The sequence below is a fragment of the Lepidochelys olivacea genome (genome assembly GCF_965140295.1).
Source record: "Lepidochelys olivacea isolate rLepOli2 genome assembly, chromosome: 14".
In the NCBI taxonomy this organism is placed as follows: Eukaryota; Metazoa; Chordata; order Testudines; family Cheloniidae; genus Lepidochelys; species Lepidochelys olivacea.
The window spans coordinates 16,221,484-16,244,407 of record NC_140424.1 but is presented as its reverse complement, the minus strand read 5'-3'; the positions used below and the strand labels follow the sequence as shown (position 1 = coordinate 16,244,407).

Sequence of the window (22,924 nt, the reverse complement as noted above, 5' to 3'; positions counted from 1 at the left end):
GGCCTTTAGAGGGCAGCAGAAACTAGAGATGGGCCCGAGCTGAAGAGAGGATTGTGAACATCCCAAAGATGAAGGGGTTTCTGCTCTGGGGGGTTGGTTCAGGTCCCTCTGGAGCAGAAGCCAAAGTGTCCTCAGTGACAGATTATCTTCTCCACTGAGCAGCTGAGAAATAGTCGTGTTTAGGGTGAGCTGTTAACACAGGAGAGAAAAGCACGGGCAGAGCAGAGAGGAGAAACCCTGCAGGTCTATCCTCCCCCTCCTCCTCTTCCCAATTCTGCCTGTTTGCCAGACAGCACCAGCTCTTATGACAAGGACAGCGGCCTATCAGAAAGGAGAAATCTAGCGGACAAGGTGGGGTTTCACAGACACTGCCATATTAATTGTAGCCCAGCTCAGCTGGTGCTCAGGAATCAGTGACACAGCGTGAGAAAACAGTGGGGTGTGCTTGGGTGGCTCAGAAGGAAGCTGTACTTTCGGGACTGCTGCAACGGGGCCCTTTTCCTTTCTGCCCCTGGCCCAGCTGCATCTAGATCCCTGCACAGAATCCACCCCCATACAGAGCACCAGCAGGAGGCATAGGCACCAGCTGGGCCCTCAAAATGAGAGGGACCCAGGCATCTTGCTGACTCTCTGCCCGGAGGTGAATTTAGCTCTGCCAGTGAAAAGCTAACAGGGTGAAACTCACTAGTGGCTCACTTCGTTGGAATTCCACCCACTTAGGCCAGTGGGGAATTAACCCCAATATCTTCTTGCAACACCTGTGTCCTCTTTAAGCAGCCGCTGCTGCAAGGAACGTTGATAGCTGAAGCATTCGTAGCGGATACGTGCTGGAGGGATCAAAGAAGCCAGGTGTCACGGATCCACAGAATCATTGCTATGCCCCCAGCCCTGGAACAGGCTCTGGGAGGAACCCCTTTGATGGGCTAGGTCCTCAAGGGGTCTCACTCTTCCTTAAGGTAGGCCATGCAGCCGCCCTACCTCCTGAAACTGAACCTCTGGGGCTTCAGCACTGCTGCTTCGCACCCTGAGCTGTGCTTAGTGAGGCCAACTGAGACAGACTCCTGGCGGAGACTTGCATCTCCCCGGTACTTGCCATGACACGCAAGCATCATTTTCAAAACAGCGTGGGGTTTATTAGTCCCCTGGACCATCGCAGTGGAAGTCCTTAGATTAGCACAGAGAAATAAAGGCCCATTCTGGTCAACCCTGAGCAGTTCCCCTTTCCATATTTGTGTGTCTCTGGTTAGACGTGAAGCCAAAAAAAAGGTCGCCAAACCACCCTGAAAAACCATTTATCTCCTTCTGCCAAGTGTTGCATTTTCCCATGCAAAAATAACAGAGCACAGACTCTGCTGTTTTGTGTCTTTATGGTAGAATCTCGCTAATTAGCCCTGATGACTAGGGGGCTCATTCCACAGCGACTGAAATTTGACAACTAGCAAATCAACAAAAACACACTTAAAATAATCATCCTCAAGACTGCAGCGGTGTGAAATGTCTTTTGTTCATTCATGTTAACCCTTGCAGTTCTCTTTAATACTCATCCGGCTTCATTATGCACCAGTCGATAAATCAGCTGTGAAAATTTTGCAGCTCTGACACAAATGATCTGATGCCATTCTTGCTGAGGAACTGATCTCATGCCCCAATCAGTGGAGATCTTCCCATTGATTTCCCTGAGCACTGGATCACACAGTATTCCAAGGCAGAAGTCTCTGGGCAAAGGGAGGTGGATTTACTAGTGTAAATTGGGAGTATTTCTTTTTGGCAGTCAGTTGACTTACCCATGTGTAAAATGGGCATGAGCGAGGAGAAACAGACACAGATCTACTCATTTCCCCTTTATCTGGATGATAATAGCACCATCAGAGAAAGATGGATTAGGATTTTGCAGAACCTGACAGTTGTGTATTTTGTAAATTATGTCTGATTGACAGTTACCTCCGTGCTGAAAGTGGGGAGAGCTTGCCAGCGGTTTGTATTTTGGGGGAGGTGGCAGTGGTTATCTCCGTCGATCAGCACCATGAGATTCGACTGTGTTCATTTTTATTTTTAAGCCCCACAGCCCCATATTCAGAAATGCATCCAATAGAGACCAGAGGCAAACAAAAGCATGGACAGGGAGTAATCTTACTAGCTGCTTTCTTTAGCTTTTCCTAGCTACTCTCTTCTCTGCCTTTTCACCTGCATAATTACTGCTCTTACAGATGTTTCTGTTAAGTAATCCTCCTGGATTCCACAGCCCTCCTTGGTGACGTCAGTTGTCATGGCACAAGAAAGGAGGCAGCTGGGGAAACAGAGCAGGATGGCTTGAAACAAACGCATGCACACTGATTTGACTCCTTATTGTCCACTCTCTACCCATGTAGTTCTCGTTGTCGTTTTTAGAGCTATGTAATTACATTTGATTTCCGTCTCTCTTCCTATATTTTACAAGGGGGGGACCCAATTGCCTCTCTAACTGCATTAACTCCGTTACAGGCCAGAGGACAGGTGCTTTCCTAGGTATGGAGTGTGACAATAACAATGACATTGACATCGCGAGCGTGAAAGCGCTGGACAATAAGCTGTGCTCTGAGGCCTGCTTCCCTGGTGAGTGGCAGTCTGCTGAACATGAACTTTGGTTTGGGGGAGGAGGGGACAGAATTTCCACTCTCCCTATCTCTCACTCCCCACTTCTGTCCCGCTGCAACAGGCGTGTGTGTGTAGCTAGGCAGCTGGGAGCAGCAGATCATCTGGAAACAGGCTGAAGATGTTCCATTGTAGTGCCCACCTTCTGATGAGCATAGTCCTGGATCAGGGCCGCTGGGGCAGGGAAAGACTGCAGGTCTCCTACTCCCACTTGAGTTGTCACGGAAGGTGAATCCTTTGCCTCTGTTGGCCAGAGTGTCCAGTAGGTCTCGGCCTTCTGTGGCTTATTGGGTGAGCCCTGAAGCAAAACCATCCCTGTCTCCTTTTCAAGCCATGCAGCACTCACCCAGGTGAGAGGGTGGGACAGGGAGTTGGGGCCTGTAGCACAATACCGTATTTTGTAGCCAGGCAGCTCTGGGCCAAAGGAGAAGATCAGTGATCTCCCATTTCCTGACTGCTCCCAAACCTGCTGTTCTGGGTCTCTAAGGAAAAGGGTCCAAAAGGGAACCTAGAAATACACCGTAGGACAGACCTCTCAGGAGGCCGGGGGGGGTGGTCCTGCAAGAAGCTTTGCTCTTCTCCCCATTTGGTCAGCGCTCGCTGAGCATGAGTGAGGAGTGTTGCTGGCTTGGTGGGGGTTTCTACCTGCCTAGGCAGCTTTGCTAGTTTATGGAGGATGGTCATTGGATGATCATAGTTTGTTTATTTACTGGCCAGTGTCTGCCTTTGGGTCCCACCTTCCCAGTGAAGTTATTGCGCCTTAGCCTGCAGTGCAGTGAAAACCAGCTTTGGTCTGGTCATGCGGACAGGAGCCAGGCTTTATCCACGGTTCTGAATCATGCTGCAGTCCCACAAGGCGGAAATGTGGTTCACTCCTGTGTATGCTGCACGGCCAAACTGGGTCTCAACTGGGACAGGGGCTACTGTGTTGTTACTGGTGGTTCTTCCAACACAGTGGCTTTTCGTAGCGTAGGCCGCATCTTAGTCACAGCAAGGGCGGGTCTGCTGGTTAGACGTTGGAATGTATGCTGCTTGTGAGCAGAAAATAGATTGTTTTAGTAACACAGGCCTTGATTGGCTGCTGGGGTAAATTGGAGAAGTTCTGTCAGCTTCAGCGGAGCCGCACTGATTTGTACCAGCAGCCGACCTGGCTCATAGTCTGTGACATCCAGTAGCTTTCAGACTTGGCAAAAGAACAGCACGAAATTCCACCAGGCCCTCCTCCTCCTTCCAAATAAAGAATCAGCCGTGGCCACGGGTCAGTTGCTTCCAGGCATCCTGTAGACCTGTTCTGATCTAGTGCTTCAGAAAGTGCCATCCACAAAGCAAGTGAATAGGGGGGTAACCAATGAATGGGTGTAAACACAGTCTAGTTATTGCTGGTTTTACTATTCCTCCACTGGGGCTCCCAAAAGACCCATCTCTCCTCCCAGCTTCTTAACTCTTTCCCTCTCTCTCCATTTTTTCCTGCCACATTTTTTTTACTAAGTACGGGTCCGTCTCTCCTGTATTTTTCTCTTGAGTTTGTTTTCACTGGACTCCATCTGTGTGAAAGTTCATGTTCACTCTGTCTCAACACAGTTTTCTCAATCCATGCTTTTGTCCTTCCCACACCCAGGGTTGCTCAACGTCACAAATTTATTGAGAGTCCCTGAATGTGTCTGGATGGGAGTAGGCATGGGGATAAAGGATCACAATTCAGAGCTGCTGTGGGATCTTTCCTACTTATCAGGGTTGCTTAAGTGTCATGGGAGCAAGATGGGAGTTGTCAGGCCAGCGTCAGCAAAAGGGAAAAGAGGAAGAGCGTTTGACCCCAGCACTGGTTCAAATTCACCCCTTGACACCACTAGACTGATTTTTTGGCCCCATATCAGTAAATTTGTGGACAAGCTGAATGCAACCCTGCCTATCCCTCCCATACACCCCTTCCCCAGAGCTGTAAATCAGGTGGCTCCCTGACCACTGTAGACCTGACATATTTGGAGAAACCTCCAGAGGACCTAGTTTTATTAGCTGTTGTGGGCGGGGGAATCCTTTCTAACCCCACCCAAAAAACACTGGTGCTTCCTCCTCGGCCGCCTCCCCTCCCATGGCAGCCATCCTAGTTCTGTTGCAGTTTATTCCACTTGGGGAAATGCAGCCAAGAGGTCGAGACCATACAGGGTCTGGCCATGGAACAGAGCCTGGAGTAAAGGCAGCAAATTATGCATTCAAATGCCTTTCTCCTGGGCTGGCAGCTGGTTTAAAGCTTCCACATGCAGGGGTGGTGGGAATGATTGGGCCACATCAGACACTCGGTTCCTTCCCTGTATGCTCCGGATCCGGTAAGAAGTGACTCCTCATAGTAGCCCAGAGCCAGGAGCATCCTACCCGAAGGTGTTGTTAAGGTGGTGTTTTAGACCACGCTCCTGTGGTTATTACTTTTTCTAATCTGGGGTTTTGTTAATGAATCAGCCATGTTGTGGCAGATAAGGAAGGTTGAATAAATACTCGGGGTCAAATTCTGCCATATTCCACTGCTGTGAATCCAGAGCAACCGCATTGGGTTCAGTAGTGTTACTGACATGGTTTGCATCCACGTAACCAAGAGCAGAACCTGGCTCTACTGAGCTTAGCTCCTGCTGTGTTTAATGGTACATGGAGAAGGCCAAATCTGTGGAGCCCTTGTGGAATAAATTGGGCACTGAGTACATGGCCGTGAGAAGTGGTGTCCATCCTCCAGGCTGCATGGCTGTTTGGCGGCTTTGCTGCTTGTGAGTCCTGTTGCAGAGCTCTCTCCTGCCTTGTGCGTGGGGCGCAGCACGGGTCTCTTAGCCCTGCTTGGGGCACGCTGCATCTCTGCTTGAATCCATCTCCTGCTTCAAAGCAGACAGCACTACTCACCTGGGGGAGATGGGGGCTGGGTGGGGAATGCAAACGTGAACTGCAATGGAGCACAGTATCTTAAGGTTGCCTGTCCTCAGATACACATAGCACTTCATGAAAGCTAGCTGGTTTAATAGGGGCTGGGTTTTCATTTTACTCCAGGATCCAGTCCTTTATTCTCCCCCTACCTCCTTAGTTCTGAGTTTATTCTATGGGTTTCCTTCCTACAGTGTTTCTTTGGTGAAAAGTTGACTCAGATAATAGATGCTGAGGGTCGGTAGCGTGGATAGAAACACAGATCTCTAGAGATAGATAGAGGAGGTGTAGATGAAATGGAAGTCAGTCCAGAGAGAACTGGGTTTATTCAGTCTGTAGAAAAGAAGAGTGAGGGGGGATTTGATAGCAGCCTTCAACTACCTGAAGGGGTGTTCCAAAGAGGATGGAGCTCGGCTGTTCTCAGTGGTGGCAGATGACAGAACAAGGAGCAATGGTCTCAAGTTGCAGTGGGGGAAGTCTAGGTTGGATATTAGGAAAAACTATTTCACTGGGAGGGTGGCAAAGCACTGGAATGGGTTACCTAGGGAGGTGGTGGAATCTCCATCCTTAAAGGTTTTTAAGGCCTGGTTTGACAAAGCGCTGGCTGGGAGGATTTAGTAGAGGTTGGTCCTGCTTTGAGCAGGGGGTTGGACTAGATGGCCTCCTGAGGTCTCTTCCAACCCTAATCCTTTATGATTCTATGAGAGGAAGTTATGTGATGAATCATGAGGTGGATGATTCCTGATGAAACAGATGATTCATAGTAGATCTAAGGCCTGATCCAATGACTCCTGTTGACTTCAGTGGACATCAGCTCTGGCCCTTATTGAAGAGGTTATTGAATCATCAGAGAAAAGGAGCAACTCTGTGCAGTACAGTAACGCACAGGCCAGATCCTCAGCTGGTGTATAAGCTCCACTGAAGTCAGTTTCCCACCAGCTGAGGATCTGCCCCACATATATTCATGTGTCAATCTTGATGCACAAAGAGGTGGAGACCATGAGAAAAATGTCCTGTTTCTTTGTCACTTTCAGTGTCTATTTTATAATGCCCCTTCTGCTGTGGGGTTCGCTCTGCCGCACGCATCCCAACCTGGACTGTCTTCTCTCTGCCTTATGCACCAGCAGCAGCAAGAGCCTAGTATGCATTTAATCTCCGTGAATTACCTGTTCCAACTTACTTCGCTTTGAAACAGCTACGTTTTCTGGACAGAGATGCGTTTTCCAAAGTTTGCATGCCACACGTCCACCTACAAATTGAGATAATGGATGCAGAAAGCAGCACGCACAGCAAGAAGCAGCCAGCTATTCAGAACAGGGCAAACCTGAGCTTCTTTCCTGCAGATTCAATGCATCCAGCCGCTGTCAGAATGTGCACGCTCATGCGACAATTTCAGGAAAATTGCATGAGCAGCTCTGATTGCATCCAGGATCCTGGAGGCGATTGAAAGCTGTGACCACGCTACCGTTGAACTGTGTAAGGCTTTTTTTGTCACCATCATGGGGTTTGTGACAAAAAACTTGCCCCTTGTGGTGTTTTCACAAGGAATTGTGGTCTTTCCACCTCCAGGCAGCGTGTGGCCGAGCAGCATTCGGTCAGTTCTCATCAATGTGAATCTGTAAACATCCAGTGTTGTGCAGCATCCAAGAATGACCTGGATTTTTAAATGGTGGAATTTATTTTTTATTGAAAGACAAAGAATGTTGCCCAAAATGGTGTTGCCCCAGGGCTCCCCTCCCTGTGTTTTCTGTAATTTGGGGCGGGGCGGGGGGGGTTGAGGGAGGCTGCCATGTTAAACCAATGACTTTTTCAATGATAAATGGCCAGCCTTGGAAATGATACATGAAAGCGGAGACACTTGATCACTCCTTTCACTGCTGTGGATGTCTTTTTGGAGGAGAATTAGGTAGGAGCATCCTTGGAAAGATCACAAGGCAGCATCCCTCAGGGAGATTTGATACAGCACAGGACGGTCTCGGTTACGCTGCCGACCTCACAGCGGGGACAAGGTTTAAATAAACATGACAGGCTATTCTGAATCTTCAGCAGATTTAAAGTCAGGCAAGGGCCCTTGTTGTAATTATGTAAATTACTAGAAGCACAAGCATTTTTGCAGCAGGCTTATTTCAAATGGCTTAACTTCTATTACGGATGCTCTTCCAAGAGTTAGTCATTATGGATCTGATGAAAAGACCATTGAAGCAAGAGAAAGATGGAGGAAATTGTAGGTTTTCAACTGAGCAGGGAAGGAGAGCTAATAAGGTATTTAATGCCTATTTTGCTTCAGTCTTCACTAAAAAGGTTAATGGTGACCAGATATCCAGTGTAATTAATATTAACAACAAGGGGGTAGGAATGCAAGCCAAAGCAGGGAAAGAGCAGGCTAAAGAAAATGTAGATAAGTTAGATGTATTCAAGACAGCGGGGCCTGATGAAATTCATCATCGGGTTCTTAAGGTAGTAGCTGGAGCAATCTCGGAACCATTCGGCCGAGGTCCAAGCCGGCATTACATTTCTATGATTCTCTGACGTCGGGGTGGGGTGGGGGGAGTGTATGTAATCAATACCATATTTCTCTGCATCAAGTCTCCCTGTGGAATGCTGCCTTCTGATCTTTGAAGGACTCTCCTTGCTAATCCAGTTCTATATAAAGAACCTTCTTAGTGATGCAATGTCTAGGTCCTAATGGATTTTCTCATCTTGTTAATTTCCCGTCAGCTCTGGGACCTGAAGATTTACTTGTGTAGCTCTTTAGCTCAACCTCGAAATGAAAATCAGTTAACATTAGAAACATAGAATTCCACAAATAATCTTTGATGCAAAAATGCCAGAGCATTGTAAAGTGAGTGTAAACAGTGTGATGTAAAGGAGCATTAGTGTAAATCAGAATTAGGCCCCTAATGTGCATTAGCTAAAGATAACTCTACTCCTGGGGAATGATTTGAAGGTACTGTGTTACTGATGAAAGCAAGCAGGCAGTTTAAATGGACACACTTTGCAATATACTATAAACATCTCAGTTAAATTGGAACCTTATTTTGCTGTGTGGGTGTCCAGAGATAGCAACTTTTATTAAGGGCTTACATTTTCCAAGTTGCTGATCAAGGGCAGCCTTCATTTACTGCACTGGAAAGAAACTCTGAATGCATCAACACCTTTGAGTAATGCATCCTTTACTTAGCTCAGAAGCCTTGTAAATTTTGGCCATTGAGCCCAGTTCTGAACTCCTGTCAGTATAGATCAGATGTTACTCCTCTGAAATCAGTGGGAATACACCCATGTCAAACTGCACTGACATGAATTCAGAGTCCAGGTTGTACTGTTTCATTTTGATTGTTGTTTACTTTTTAGAGTAATTCACTCCACTAGGTACACAGCACAGCCCTACATAGAAAGCTGCCTGGTGGTAGCACATTCTGTTTACATGATGCTTCTGTAAATTTACTTTCTGCCATAACACTTCTTTCAGCAAAGCATAGCTACATTAAAGGCCAAGAGGGTGTGCTTAGTAAATTGCCCAGTATTATCTTTGGACATTGCAATATAAAATGAGCCCAGCAGAGCTCACATGGACAACTATCTCTTGGGTAAACAAGGCTGAGGTATTCTCTTCCTCTCTGGAAATATGTAATATTTCAGCTCACTGTTTTAAAAGCTGAGCTGTTTTATCCCAGTCATAGCTGTCATAATATATGGAATCACTGTCTTAAGCAAGAGCCATTTGTTTAAAAAAAAAAAAAAACACCCCAAAAAAACGATTACAAACTCCGTTCCAGACAAACAGGCTTTTACCCAACTTGAGTTCTAGCTTTGTCTTCCTTGTTCACCAGGGCTGCTCCCTGTTTGGAACACTTTACAGCACAGAGACATCTAGTGCCTGAATAATATATTCTAAGTAAGCATATCATAGGGGCTGCAATTCACTGGTCAGGAAAAGGGATCCTTGTGGGAGTGCTTCTAGCATGTGGTCCTACTTCTATTTAAGTCAGTAGAAATAGAGTCAGGCCCATAGTTTCACAATCACTTCGGGGTCTGTGGTGTAATACATATCCTATAATACATCGTACAAGCAAGTGTTTGACTACTTAGTGCCCAGGGACCGGGAGAAAATGGCTCTGAGGCACTTCACAAACAAAAGTTTTCCCAACAGTGGATTTTCCCAGGGTAATTCCAGTGGCAGAGGATGCATGAGAGGGTTCATCGGTATGTATTGTCAGAGTTCCATGGGAATTGGGTGCTGAACTCCCACTCAAATTCTGCAGGATTTGAGCTTCTACCTACGTTAGGTCCTTTGAAAACACCAGCCTAAACCCCCTTGGACCACTTGATCGCTACACCGTGCAGGCATCCCACACAGAAAGTCTGTGGAGTGTGAACTCTATGGGGCTAGCCCTGTTCTCACTTACGCTGGGTTAAATCAGGAATATATTGACATCAATGGAGATAAATTGGTGCAGGGCAGGTGCGATCAGAATCAGGCCCACTGGGTTTGGTGGCAGGAATGTTCAGAGTGTAGCTTCATCCAAACATTCCCAAACCAGAACTGAGCCCAAGCTGTATAATCTTTTTTCACAAGGACACATTTGTTTCTTTTTCTTTGGCAGTCGGGGACAGATGTGAGGGAGCCATGCAGATTCCAGGGGGATGGACAGGAGTTTGGGAGGAAGAGCCCCCAGGAAAGTGGGGAAATCTGTGTCCCTCTTCATAAAAGAAGCGTGGCTCGTAAAAGTGAGCTGTCCAGGCCCTGTCCTCCAGATTTGTCTTTTGCTGTTCTCTCTTCCATTAGATTTAACTGTGCACTCCTGACTGTGGTAATGGGTGGAGAACTCCACCGTAAACCTGGGCGTTCAGATGCTGTGAACATGCCATTCAGCTTGTAGAAAGTCGAGTGGTAATCGCCATTTGCTGGAGCGTGTGGCTTTGTAGGGCTTTGTCTCCCAACCCAGCAGTTTTAATGGCATGACGTGTGGAATACAGTGTCCCTTGGGTGCAACGTCTATCCCTTCCGCCCAGAAGGGAGCCAGGGTGGGTTCCTTCCATTTCTCCCATCACAGCCAACTCAGATGGTCTCTAAGGAACATCGTCCGAGCTGGGGCACGGTGCCAGAGCCTTGTGTTAACCCAGCCGGGGCGTGGCGGGGTTTGCATGGAGAACCTCCTGCAGTAATACAAGGATCACAGGGTAACCAACCTCCTGTGTATTGCTGTTTCTGTTTTGTGCGTGTGTCTTTTGTTCACCATTTGCTTTTGGTCTTTTCTGCTGAACAGCCGTGGTTCCGGAGTCCTGCCCTATAAACATTGACGAATAGGTATGAGATATGCAAAGTCCGAACAACCCTCACTCTCCTTTTACTGTTTGATTTTTTTCTTTTTTTAGACTTCTCTTGATGAGCCAAATTGCCCCCAAGCCACGATTAATGGGGAAAAAAATCTGGCCTCGCCCCTGTACACCTTGTTGGTGAGCGTGTCCCCTTGAGAATGTCAGCGGGGATTTCCAAACCCGATGAGCCTGGATCGCCATTGCTCTGCATCTGGGGTCGTCATTGACACCAGTGCACGGTGGGTGTCGAACACTCCTGGAGCAGAACATTTCACCCGCTGGGCACTGGCATAACGGATGCCGCAAAGTGCAGGGCAATGGAGAATGGGGCCTGCTGCTTGGATTCAGCGTGAAAGACCGGTTGTATGTTGGGGGGCTTATTCTGAAGCTGGGCTGCTCTCCTCCTGCCTCTGCCACTGGGTGTGGTTTAAAAACAAACAGTGAAGGCTTTGATGAGTTCTGCCAGCGTGTGCTACCCATCCCGTGCAAAGGGAAAAAGCCAGTCCCAGTGCAGTTCATGTGCCCCTGGCAAAAAAACAACCAACCCAAAATAATACCCTGGGGTGGTTTGTAGGGGAATAAATTACCCCTCCATGGGGTAATGGAATGTTGCTTTGGACGGGGAGTGCAGGTTCTGGTTTGTGTTGGAGTTAATCAGGCAAAATAGTTTCTCCCTGGAGAGATCTTCCAATTCCTGCTCTGTTTGGCCTCATTGGGGCTATCTAGCCCAATGGGGGACGTTTGTTAATGTTAACCTCTTATTTTATTATTTACATTGCAGTGAGGCCTGAAGGTCCCTAGTGTGCTGGGTGTTGTATGTAAACACAGTGAGAGACAGTCCCTGCCCTCAATGACCTGACCATCTAAATAGACAAGACACACGAAGGGAGCATTGTTATTTTCCGCCATTCACAGATGAGGACCTGAGAGCTGGGGCCCAGAGGACTAGGCCTGATCTGGCGCTATTGAAGTCAAGGGTTCAGTGCGAGCAGTGACTTGCCCAAGGTCACACAGGGAGTCAATGGCAGAGTCAGGAACTGAATCTAGGTCTCCTGAATCCCAGTCCAGTGCTTTAACCCCCAAATCACCCTGCTTCCCTTTTCTAAGCAGTTTCTGTGGGGTTTTAAACCATCTATCTCTTGTTGACTATAAGGGCCAGAGTTTTATAGGTAGTTAGGTGCCTACCTCCCTTTGAAATCAATTGAGGATAGGGACTTAAATACCTTTAACAATCTGAACAGAGCCCTCCTACCCCTCATCCAACATCCCCATTTTATAGCCTGAGAATCCTGCTGACCTCTTTGTGTGCATTAGCAGTTCAGGTCTTCAGCCTCCCTTAACCTGCTGGATTTGACTGATTTCTGTGGACTTTATGCCATGAGAAAGTACATGTCAAGTCAGTGACCTTTCACCCTGAAAAAATCCCATGTGTAGCTAGAGCAGTGATATGCAGCCTTTGGCTCTGGCCCCACATGTGGCAGTGAGAGGCCAACAGATCTAAGAGGAGCATCTTATGCCCTACCTAGTCTTGGGCAGGGGCCCAAGTCCCCTCCATAATGCACACAAAGTGGTGGGGAAAATGCTAAACCCTGGGATCCCTCTCCATCTTCCCAGCAGCCAGGAAGGAAGGGGCAAGCAGCTGGTGGACCAAATTCATCCCTAATGTAATTCCATGGCAGTGAGTGGAGCTGCACCCTGGATTTGCATGGCCCAGTATTTGCAGGGACCTTGCCAACAGCCAGAAAACAATCCCAGGTGCCATCCTGATGCTGCTTCTCCATGGTAGCTTTCAGCAGTGGCATCAGGCCGGGGATCCTGTGGCAGCCCAACAATGGGGCGTACATATTGCCCTTTCAGGATGTCATGCCAGGATTAGTTTTGTGTCTCCGCAAAGCCTGCTGCTGCTAACATGGATTTCTAGGTCTCAGGGACGGAGAGGTGGGAGAATCCCCCTCTCCTGGGATGTTTCTTCATTCTCTCAGCAAATAAACAAACAATGGGGGTGATGCCATTTTGATTCTGGAGCAAAACACTCCAAGGCTTGTGAGCCTTGCTGTAAACTCACGGGAGTTAGCCGCCTCGTTTAGCATTGTGCCGTAGGCAGGCTAAGCGCCATAAATTCCCTGGGCAAAAGTGTAATGCCTTTGGCCTAAATTAATACAGACACACGCTTCCTGCACTGAGCAAAAATCCCAGCTCAGCACGGGGGTTATGTTTTTAGTTTATCTACAGCTGCAGGCTCTGTTCAGAAGCCAGGTAATTAAGACATACAATGGATTGTTGTTGCCATTGTACATTTTGATTGAAGTGAGCACTAGGGTATCCCAGTCATTTCCACAGCAAGGAGCCTTTGAGCTGTTACAGGGCGATCTTTGTCCCGCTGCAACCAGCGCTGCTTTGAGGGAGCAGTTTTCATCTGCAGCGTACGGTGGAAGCCAGTTAAAGTGAAGTCATTTTTCCCAGCATGGGTTGCTGTAAGATGAGGTTCTCCTCTAGCTGGAATCACCCCTGGTAGTTTGCAAAGCGCCGAACAACGTGGGACTCATTGGAGCGCCAGTGTTTGTGAACTCACACATTTAGCTGAAAATCTGCCCCTGGCCATGAACTTCTAGACATTTGGATAAAATGGGGCCCAGGGAGGAGACCAGCCCACTGTAATTTTGCAAAAAAGAGTCCAAAACCCAGCTGTTGGCAGAACTGCTTCCCCAGCTCCCTGCTGCTGTCCCATCCTTCTCCAATTATAGGGCAATTCCACTCTGTGCCCAGATTTAAAATATCAAGTGGTATCTCTGAGGTCCCCTGTTCTCTGCTGACAGTGGGCACCACTGTGCAGCGTGTAATCACCGTCTTCTCTTCTCCAGGCATCAAGGGGTCAGATGACAACGCCCTGACATGCAGGCCAGCCCAGAGGCACCATCTGTCTTCCAGGAGCATCAACCTGGAAGATGAGGAAGATATGCAGTGCATGATGGGCCTGCTGGCTCTCTGAAGAGACTCCACCCTCTCGGGGCCTGCATGTTCATTCCAGCACCACACTGGAGGGAGGGCAAAGTCCCCCACCCCCCACACTTCCCCAGCACTAAAGAAATGCAGAGCAGCAGCTCTGTGGGCATTAACACCTCAAATCCAGCAGATGTAGCGGGACTGATTTTTACACAATTGAACCTGGACATCTCATTGCTCCTCGCTGTGGACCCCTTTCCGATATTTATGCTAAGACAAACTGGGCTCACCATAATAACAGCAGAAGGGGTTTTGGTTGAATTAAGGAAGAGTGGCTACCCAGGTCTGAGGCTTTCCAGTCTCCTCCTGACATCTGTCCACGTGCTGTAGCCAAGGCTAGTTGGTTCTCTCGCCACCCACTCCTGTCCCCTTCAGTGTGGTGACCAGGGAATAGGGGAGGAAAGAGCCGATTTTTTTTTGCATCCGCCACTCCTGCCTCTTCTCTCCAGTCTTCGCTGATAGTTTGAGCCTCTAGCTTCCTAGCTGGGCCCCTGGGCAGCCCTGAAAGGTCTGCGTGCATGACCCCGCAGGAGATGTCCCAGTGTGGGAGGTCTGCATGACACCGATGGCCTCCCTCTAGGGAAGTGGGGGAGGGAAATGAGGGTTCGCCTCTGGGTTGGAGAGGTGGGTGCCATCTGCACTTGGCGGTTGGTTAAGAGAGAAGCATGACTGGGAGCAAGCCTAGCTGCCCATGGGCAGGCTCTCCCTCCTGTGTCCATCTGCATTTAGAGGCACTCACAATTAGTTCACATCCATCTACCTCGCAAGCATACAGTATCCACCTCACTCGCTCAGCTGCACGCACACTGCAGGTATAAGTTTCCCCAAGGCCTGAGCCACGTAAGACTAAATCCTGATCTCATTAAAGTCAATGGGAACGTAGCCATTGCCTTCAGTGGGAACAGGATTTGGCTGCTCGTGCTCACGATGAGCCTCCAAGAGGCGGGCTCACACACATCCATGGGGACACCTGTGCTGGTGCATGCAAGCAGGTGAGCTTACAAATGAGGGCTGGCATACCTGAGTAGGTGCACTTAAGTGTGCAAAAGACCGTGCATATGTAGGCTTATGTACACGCCAGAGTGCCTGCACCCTGGTGCACGAATGTGCACGTGGTTGTGAGTGCATATTCACATTCGCTCAGCCCTCCCTTGTCCTGCCAGGTGATGATGTCTTTACCCTGAGACCGACTCGTGAGGGTCACGCCTGCAAATTCGTGCTTTAAATGCGACTGCTTTCTCACCTTCAAAATATCCCCTCCGTCCCCCTTACCCTCCTCCCTCCAACCAGCCTGCGGCTCCAGGCCTTTCTTCCTGCCACAAAACCAACCCCAAGCAATAACCTAGCTCCCACCGCTCTGAGCCGTGACTCAGCAAGAGATCAGAGGAAGGGCAATTATCGGCCTGGAGGTGGGGGCTCACTTCTTCATCTTCAGCCCTTGCTTCTGCCTGGTATCTAACTAGAGGATCTGGGGCAGGGAAATGGTAGCCTAGTTCCCTACAATGAAAGCCACAGCAAGGGACCAGCAGCCAGCCTTTTCCACATAGTCTTCCAAACTGCCACCGGTGCTCCAGGCAGCGCGGTAAGGGGGCGGGGAACAGGGGGGTTGAATGGGGGCAAGGGGGCAGTCAGGAAGGGGGGGGTTGGATGGGGCGGTGGGGGGCAGTCAGGGGCAGTCAGGGGCAGGGGTTCCGGGGCAGTCAGGGACAGGGAGAAGGGGTGGTTGGATGGGGCAGGAGTCCTGGGGGGGTCGGATAGGGGGCAGGGGGCCAGGCCACGCCTGGCTGTTTGTGGAGGTTCAGCCTCCCCTAACCGGCCCTCTGTACAATTTCAGAAACCCGATGCAGCCCTCAGGCCAAAAATTTTGCCCGCCCCTGCTCGAAAGTACCTTGCCGAGAGCATCGGCAAACAACAACGCGTGCCCTCCGATCTCCCACTGCTGGTACCGTTCCTCCCACTCCACCCCCACTTTTCACTCCTTTCGATTTCTGGGGGAGGTGGGGGTACTGGCCTGACCTGCTAGTCTTGGATCAGCGTGGCGAAGGGCACGGATTGAGCTCAGAGAGGTGGGCCCTTTAAGAATGCAGGACAAGGCGGGGCAACGCGTAGCAGACCCCCAGTGGGCCGTGGAGTGATCAGCGGGCAACCATTCAGCTTGCCCTTGGGACAGAGGGAAGGCCTGGGCTTCTCCCGCAGTTCCCAAGGGGCCCACTGAGAAGCCCGAGGGCACGTGCAGAGAGGGGATGCCAGGAATCATCTGAGTCTTTGTTATAGTCCCTACCTGAAATAGCCCTCAATAAAAACCACTGCAGCAATCGACAGTAGTAGTCGTAGTAGCTTTTGGGGAGTTGGAGCCTTTTGGCCCATTGCTGTAGAATACGACAGACAGCTGAACCAATAGCAGACAGAACCCTCCCCCCTTTTCTTCCCCTCGCTCTGTTTTCTCTGTGCAACAGCTGTGTGTCAGGTGTGGGCTGAGCGTGGTGGACCCCACCTTTCTGGGGCCTCGGCTCTTTCCCGCAGGAGGAGAAAGGCGAAAGGAGAAAGACCCGATGAGCTGCATGTCTGAGCTTCTCACTGTGCAGAGCCCAGAATGATCCTTGGAGCGGAACGCGGGTGGCACAATCCCCACCTGGAACTGCAGAGTGATTCTATTCCTGCGGGTGCATGCCCCAGGGTGGGGGGGATGTACATCCCTATATACGCACCGGGGCACTTGGCAAAGGCCGTGGTGCACTATGTACTTATTGCTGCATGATTCTAACAGTGAATAAACTTGTTTACATGGGAGGAATCATGGGTTGTGTTTGCACAGGGAAGGGGTCCATTTCCTTGACAGTTTTCTGGTCCATTTTTACCTTTTCTAAGGTGCCAGGCCAGGGCTCAGCCAGTGCTACTGATGCTTCCTCTGTGCAAAGAGCTCTTATCCCTTTAGGCTCTGGAAATGTGCTGAACAGCTGCAAGTTCCACCCAAGCCAATGGGAGCTGCAGGTGTTTGGAATCTGGCCCTTAAGATACAGCTTCCATGTTGCACTTCTCTGGCAGAATTTCTCCTTGTCCTGAGTGACCAGCTAAGGGGGCTGGGGAGGGGATCTGCAGTCTCTCCAAAAGCTAAAGATTCTGCCAGACGGGGGCACCCCAAAGCACACAAATTGTAACTTGTAGTGCTGGGCAGCCTGTCCCATCGGTGCAGGTTAAGGCCAACGATGACCAGCTGCAGGGTAATGTGGTAAACTCAGTTTCTGTTCCTCTCTCAGGAAGGATCCCAGTGTGGGAACTATGGCTTTGGGTTTGAATTTTAAAATCAAGTGGATCTCTAGGTCTGTTGAGGGCCGTCCTGGGGCTCCTGGCAAGTTGCCATGGTAGCCCTCTCTCACCTGGTCAATTTTTGCCCTGCCCCATGCTCTCCACCCTTTCCATCAAGCTCTAGGGCAGATTTCCTGTTCTAACCAGTGAGACAACACTTCAGCCTTTCCTTGGTGGAGACTCACTGGAGCCCAGTCTGAGCAGCCATACCAGGGCTGGGTGCTGGCTGGAAATCAAGAGTCTTATCATTGAGCAGATGTAAAGGCCAGGCCTGGCTCAGTTGTAACATAGACAAGGTGACCTAGTCAGGGGTTTTCCACCTTATCTGCTCAAGGATGCTCAGGTCTCCTGCCTTCCACTGCTAGTGTATGTCCAGAGAGACTGGGGAGAGGTTACCGGGCCAGATTCCTTGGCTGCAACATTCTCTCTGTGGAGTGCAGGGAGCCAGTTTAGCAGCCATTGTTTATTCTGCTCTGCAGGTCAGAACTGAAGTGCCATATAGTAATTACAGTAATTAGTAATTACATTACTAATAAGGGGAGGGCAGGACGGTCTGGGTCCTCAGGTCAGTCAGAAAGGAAAGCAAGAGAGAGAAGGCAGGCTCTCCCTAGTTCTGCTACATGTTCCCCAAATGCACCACTTAGATGGTTGGGTCATATTCCACACTTGCTTACACCAGTGGAGTAATTCCACTTCAGTTGGTGGAGTAACTCCAGATTTGCCCTGTTGTATGGCCCACTGGATAATGAAACCTTTTATTGCTGGAAGGAAAAGCTAGCCCGTTCAGGGGAACCTGAGTGTTTCTGCTTCCCAGCATCCCTGCATTACACGCTGGCACCGGGGTAAGTGGAAAGACAACAACGTACGTTATGTGCAAACCTATGATGGCTACGTTACACGCTTACCAAGGCTTTCTCTCTCCTGGCTAAAAAGGGGACATAAAGAACTCTTGGGGCCTGTTTTACCAGGAGCATGGAGCGTGGGAGTCCTGGTGCATTGCAGGGGAAGTTCTCCTGGACTAGGAAGGAATGAAGGTGTCTTTGCTCTTTGCCTTTTCTGACAACCCAGTTCTGGAAGAGAGTGTCCATTAAGTTTAACAGAGACCTTTAAACCAGCTGAGCCTGTGTGAGCCACCCAGGGAGCTGCAGAACAGCAGCGAAGAAACAGGGAAATGGAGCACCGCCTAAGGTACTCACATGAAGTGACTGCTTAAGCTGGTAGTATAGGGTGATTCCTGACTTTACCTTTAGCTTATTGCTATAAACTGAATACGTGAATGAATCTGGGTGGCCAGATGGGCTAATGTATTGTAGCAACCTTCCCCCAGGAGAGACGTGGGTTCACATTCACTTTGGCAGCATTATAGTAATTCCTACTGGGGAACTCTGTCCACCTGATGGGCATTTGGTGCTCAGGAGAAGCCCAGGTGAGATCCTTTGGAAGAGCCATTTGGGTGGCCAGCATTACACTAGCAGGGTGGTTTGCAGGCAAGTGCCAGGCAGGCCGGCAGAGCTTTCCAGGGGAAGTTTACATGACCCCTTGCCACAAGTGAAGAGACGCTCATCCTAGCCATTTCTAATGGAGTGGTTCTCCAGTTTTGGGCCATGACCCACCAGGGATAGGGAAAGTCCTTCTTGAGGGGTCAAAGAACAAAACATTTTGAGCTGCCAACAATGCGTGACCGAGAGGTTTGGAGGAGACCTGGTTCCCTGGGGGTGGGGGATCTAACTGTTAGGATACTTAAATGGGGAAAGTTGAAGAACGTCCTCACTAGCCCTTAGCTCAACTCCTCGGGATGTGCAGCACTGTCTTGATCGTGCTTATGTCTCCAGGAGCAGGGTCCTAGTGCTACCATCCATTCACAGATGCACTTGCCGGCCCTCTTCACTCACTGCTCAGCCTAATTAACCTAGATCTTCATCTGTCATAAACTTGCAAAGAAAGGAAACCAGTTCCAAATCTTGCGTCAAGCATGTTCTTGGTGCTTAAAAGTATGTTTAATGAAAGGTATTGCACATCTATTAAGGGCCAAAAATCTTCTCTCAGTGACACTGAAGGAAATTCAGAATAACTTTACTGACTTCAGCTGAGTTCTCCAGATTTACAGGGTGTAGTTGAAAGCAGGCTTGGGTCCTTGTATCTCAGCCAGGTCGCCAGCCAGCCAGAACCCGCACAAGCCAGTTTTTCAAGCACCTTTCTGTGTGTGGGCAAAGACGTTTGGCATTATAAAGACACAGGGAGCATGAATAGGGATGTTTTGCTCGCCCTTTTCTTAGCTGTGACGATCAGAAAGCTCAGATAAGGAAGAAGCTCCTTCCCCTGTAAGCTCTGAATGGTTTCTCTTCCTAGCAATGAAATGGATCTAGAGGTTTTGGTTTAGGCTGACCAGACAGCAAGTGTCAAAAATCAGGACAGGAGTTGGGGGGTAATAGGTGCCTATGTGAGAAAAGGACCCAAAAATCGGGGCTGTTCCTATAAAATCGGGACATCTGGTCACCCTATTTTGGTTGGAGCATCTGGTACAATGCTGTTCAGCAAGGCAGAATGCAGCTGATCCGTGATGACTCAGCTGCTGGGTCTGCCTACAGGTCTGGGTCACTGAGAGAATGTAAAAAGAAAAGGAGTACTTGTGGCACCTTAGAGACTAACCAATTTATTTGAGCATGAGCTTTTGTGAGCTACAGCTCACTTCATCGGATGCATACTGTGGAAACACATCCGATGAAGTGAGCTGTAGCTCACGCTCAAATAAATTGGTTAGTCTCTAAGGTGCCACAAGTACTCCTTTTCTTTTTGCAAATACAGACTAACACGGCTGTTACTCTGAAACCTGAGAGAATGTAGTGAGCGGTTACAATCAGCAGGTGGCATGCATTAGTCAGAAACATGGCTGAGGATTAGTCAGGACAAATGGCCCCACATTCTTGCACAAGGGGTTGAAATTATTCTACATTATTCACTTCTCACTGACCCAGCGGAGAGAGGGGATGCAAAAAAAGGAGTTTTATAAATGGTGGGGGAAGAGCAAAAAAGAGGTGGAGAGCCCACAATGAAGGCTGTGATCAACTCTAAGTAAAGTACAACTGATGAAAGAAAACAAATGGAATGATTCTGTGAGTGTAGGACGGGGAGTTTGATGCCGATGAGTAATTAATAAACCATACTTTGCATGTCTATAGCACCTTCCATCCATGGATTGCAAAGCACTGTAAAGGAACTGATGGATGTTACTTAGATTGTAAGCTCTTCAGGGCAGCGACCTCCCCGGGGCGGAGGTGTTTGTACAGCGCCTAGCACAAAGGGGTCCTGGTCCATAACTGGGATGTCTAGAGATTACTGCAATACAAATAAACAAATACTGATCATCACAATATCCCTGTGAAGTAGGTCTGTATTATTATCCCACGCCTGGGGAAACTGAGGCTAGGAGTGAGTAAGTGATTTGCTCAAGGGTCACCCAGAAAGCCTGTGGTAGATGAAAGACTAGAGACTAGATCCCTTCAATTCCCAGTCTTGCCCTGTTGCTTGAATGCCATATCACGGGGCGGGGGGAGAGAGTGAGCTAATCAGTCTGGCATCAACATTGCGTCTCCTTTTAAAGCTGGGCATATTATGTTAAAAGGGAAATGCTGATTATCATGCCCCACAGGAATGGATTTCCTCTCTGTAGATCTCGGAGACTGGGGAACAATCACATCAGGGCCGAATCTGGAGAGGCTGGCTCATGATTTAACTTTCTTTGACTCAGGTGAGTTCCCGTTAACTTCAGTGGAAGTTTCCCCTCCGTACGGATGGAGCTGATGCAGGGTAAGGGCGACAGGATTTCCCCTGTAATGACTGGCTGGGAATCCCCAGGAGGCAAGGCTGCCCCTTACTCAGGGCTCATCTTCACATACGGCGCTGCCGGGGCACAGCTGCAGCACTTTAATAGAGATGCTACTATGCTTGGCATAGTCCACCTCCCTGAGAGGAGAGCTCTCCAGTCAACCTAGCGCTGTCTGCGGGGGCATTGGGTGGGTATAACTACATTGCTCGGGGGGGGGTGTGGATTTTTCACACCCCTGAGGGACATAATGATACTGATGTAAGTTTGTAGTGTAGACCAGGCCTAACAAACCCACCTGATCTCTGGAAGTTTAAGGGCTTCCCTGATTCCTAGTGAAGAAGCACAAGGAATTAGGGTTCTTTATGGGGGAGCAGGTACATCCTGAGTGGCACCCAGGGGTGTTGTGCTGGAAGCACAAAGGAGCAAGGAGAAAAGCGACATCTTATTTAAGGAAGGCCCCATATCATACCCCATCCTGGGTGGTTCTGTGAGCTCTACCGTGCCTCGACTCCCTGCTTGCTGACCACGAGGCAGTTGCTGTGGTGAAGCTCTCGGGTTGTCTCTGATGGATCCAGGGAGGAAAATCATTTTCTGTAGGATTTGCATTAAGTATAAAGCAGCCACTCGCAGGCTCTCTTCCAGTCCATGTGATGCCCACCCTGCTGTCAGAGATACATTCCCTGTGTGGCACAGGACACTTCAGCTGGTTATTATTAAAACCCCAGAGAGAGATTTTGCTTAAGCACACAAACCTCCGTTCCAAATTGTGTACAAACTTGAAAATGTTTAGCAGGGTGTCTTGGCTGTCCATGTGCTTGGTAACTGCCTAGATGCCACGAGAAAGGACTGAGGGTTTGTGGGAGCTCCCAAAAATCGACTCAGTAGTGAGGTGCATAAACAAAGCACTTTATTGATCACTTCTGCACTGCCTGCCTGTGTCTGTGTTCACTTTCCTCCCACACACACACCTTCCCACCAGTGACGGCACAGTAGGAGCGTTAGTGTAGACAGGGCTGCAGGTTCTAACCCCTGTCTTGTCTAACCCTACTCGGAGCAGCTCTAAGGTGACACAGAGGTTAGAACACGCACAGCTGCTAGTGCTTTGTTCACACTGGAGCACCCCCTTTTGCTAGCATTGGTAGAGCTGGATCAACAGGTGCAAAGGTGGGAAATTTTAGGGAATGCGGGGATGGAGAAAACAGAAAAGATCTAAGAGCATCCACATGAGGTGGTGGAATCTCCATCATTGGAAGTTTTTAAGAGCAGGTTCGACAAACACCTGTCAGGAATGGTCTAGATAATACTCCGTCCTGCCATGAGTGCAGGGGACTGGACACATGCGGTGATTCTACCAGCATTGGCATAACACCCAAAGCCCCGCCCCAGCAATGCACGTGTTGTGCTCACTGGAAAACCTGAGCTGGATTCTCTGCTGGGTCGCCTCCCCGTTGCTGGTCCAGAGTCCTGGGCGTGAATCTGGAGGGGATGGTCCTAGGCTATCGCAAGGTGCTCTTTCAAAAGTCAGTAGTGAAGACACACCCTTAGCTGCTGCTCCCGGGTTGTTCATGGGCTGCTTTGGAGGCTTGGGGCACCAGAGCTGTTATCCCACAGGAATACTTTATTTGGAGAATCAAAGGATGAAAGTAAATTTACGTTACCCTGATTTTCCTGCTTTATTTTTCACACTGGGGCAGCACCCTAGGTGTCCTGGGGCAAACCCCCAACTGTCTGCCTGGTATTTTGCAACCTGCCCAGTGGGCTTGTGTAACGCAATGGGCAGGGTGGGTCAAGACCCCCCTGTGCCAGACCTGCAGATGGTGTGAGGCAGTTACAGCCCCAGCAGAGCAGCAGCACGTGCTTTTAGCTCTGCAGGCTCTCTGTGCGTCAGCCAAGATAGGAGCCGTCACATCTGTATGTGTTGGGCCCAACCCATCCCTG

The 22,924-nt window shown here is 49.3% G+C and overlaps 1 protein-coding gene across 4 annotated transcripts in view; it reads left to right on the top strand.

Annotated features, from left to right (window-relative positions):
• Window positions 1-13,976, top strand: part of RNF157 (ring finger protein 157) — a 78,289-nt gene extending 64,313 nt beyond the window's left edge. For 2 of the 4 annotated variants that reach the window (XM_084648151.1, XM_084648153.1), the window contains exons 18-19: window positions 2,482-2,592; window positions 13,713-13,976. In XM_084648151.1, coding sequence (XP_084504277.1) covers window positions 2,482-2,592; window positions 13,713-13,840 — 239 coding nt within the window. In that variant the 3' untranslated portion in view covers window positions 13,841-13,976. Of the gene's footprint in view, window positions 1-2,481; window positions 2,593-6,566; window positions 7,009-10,799; window positions 10,841-13,712 lie in introns of those variants that run through there. The other 2 variants (XR_014714136.1, XM_084648152.1) reach the window with 2 other exon arrangements.
• The last annotated feature ends 8,948 nt before the right edge of the window (window positions 13,977-22,924 follow it).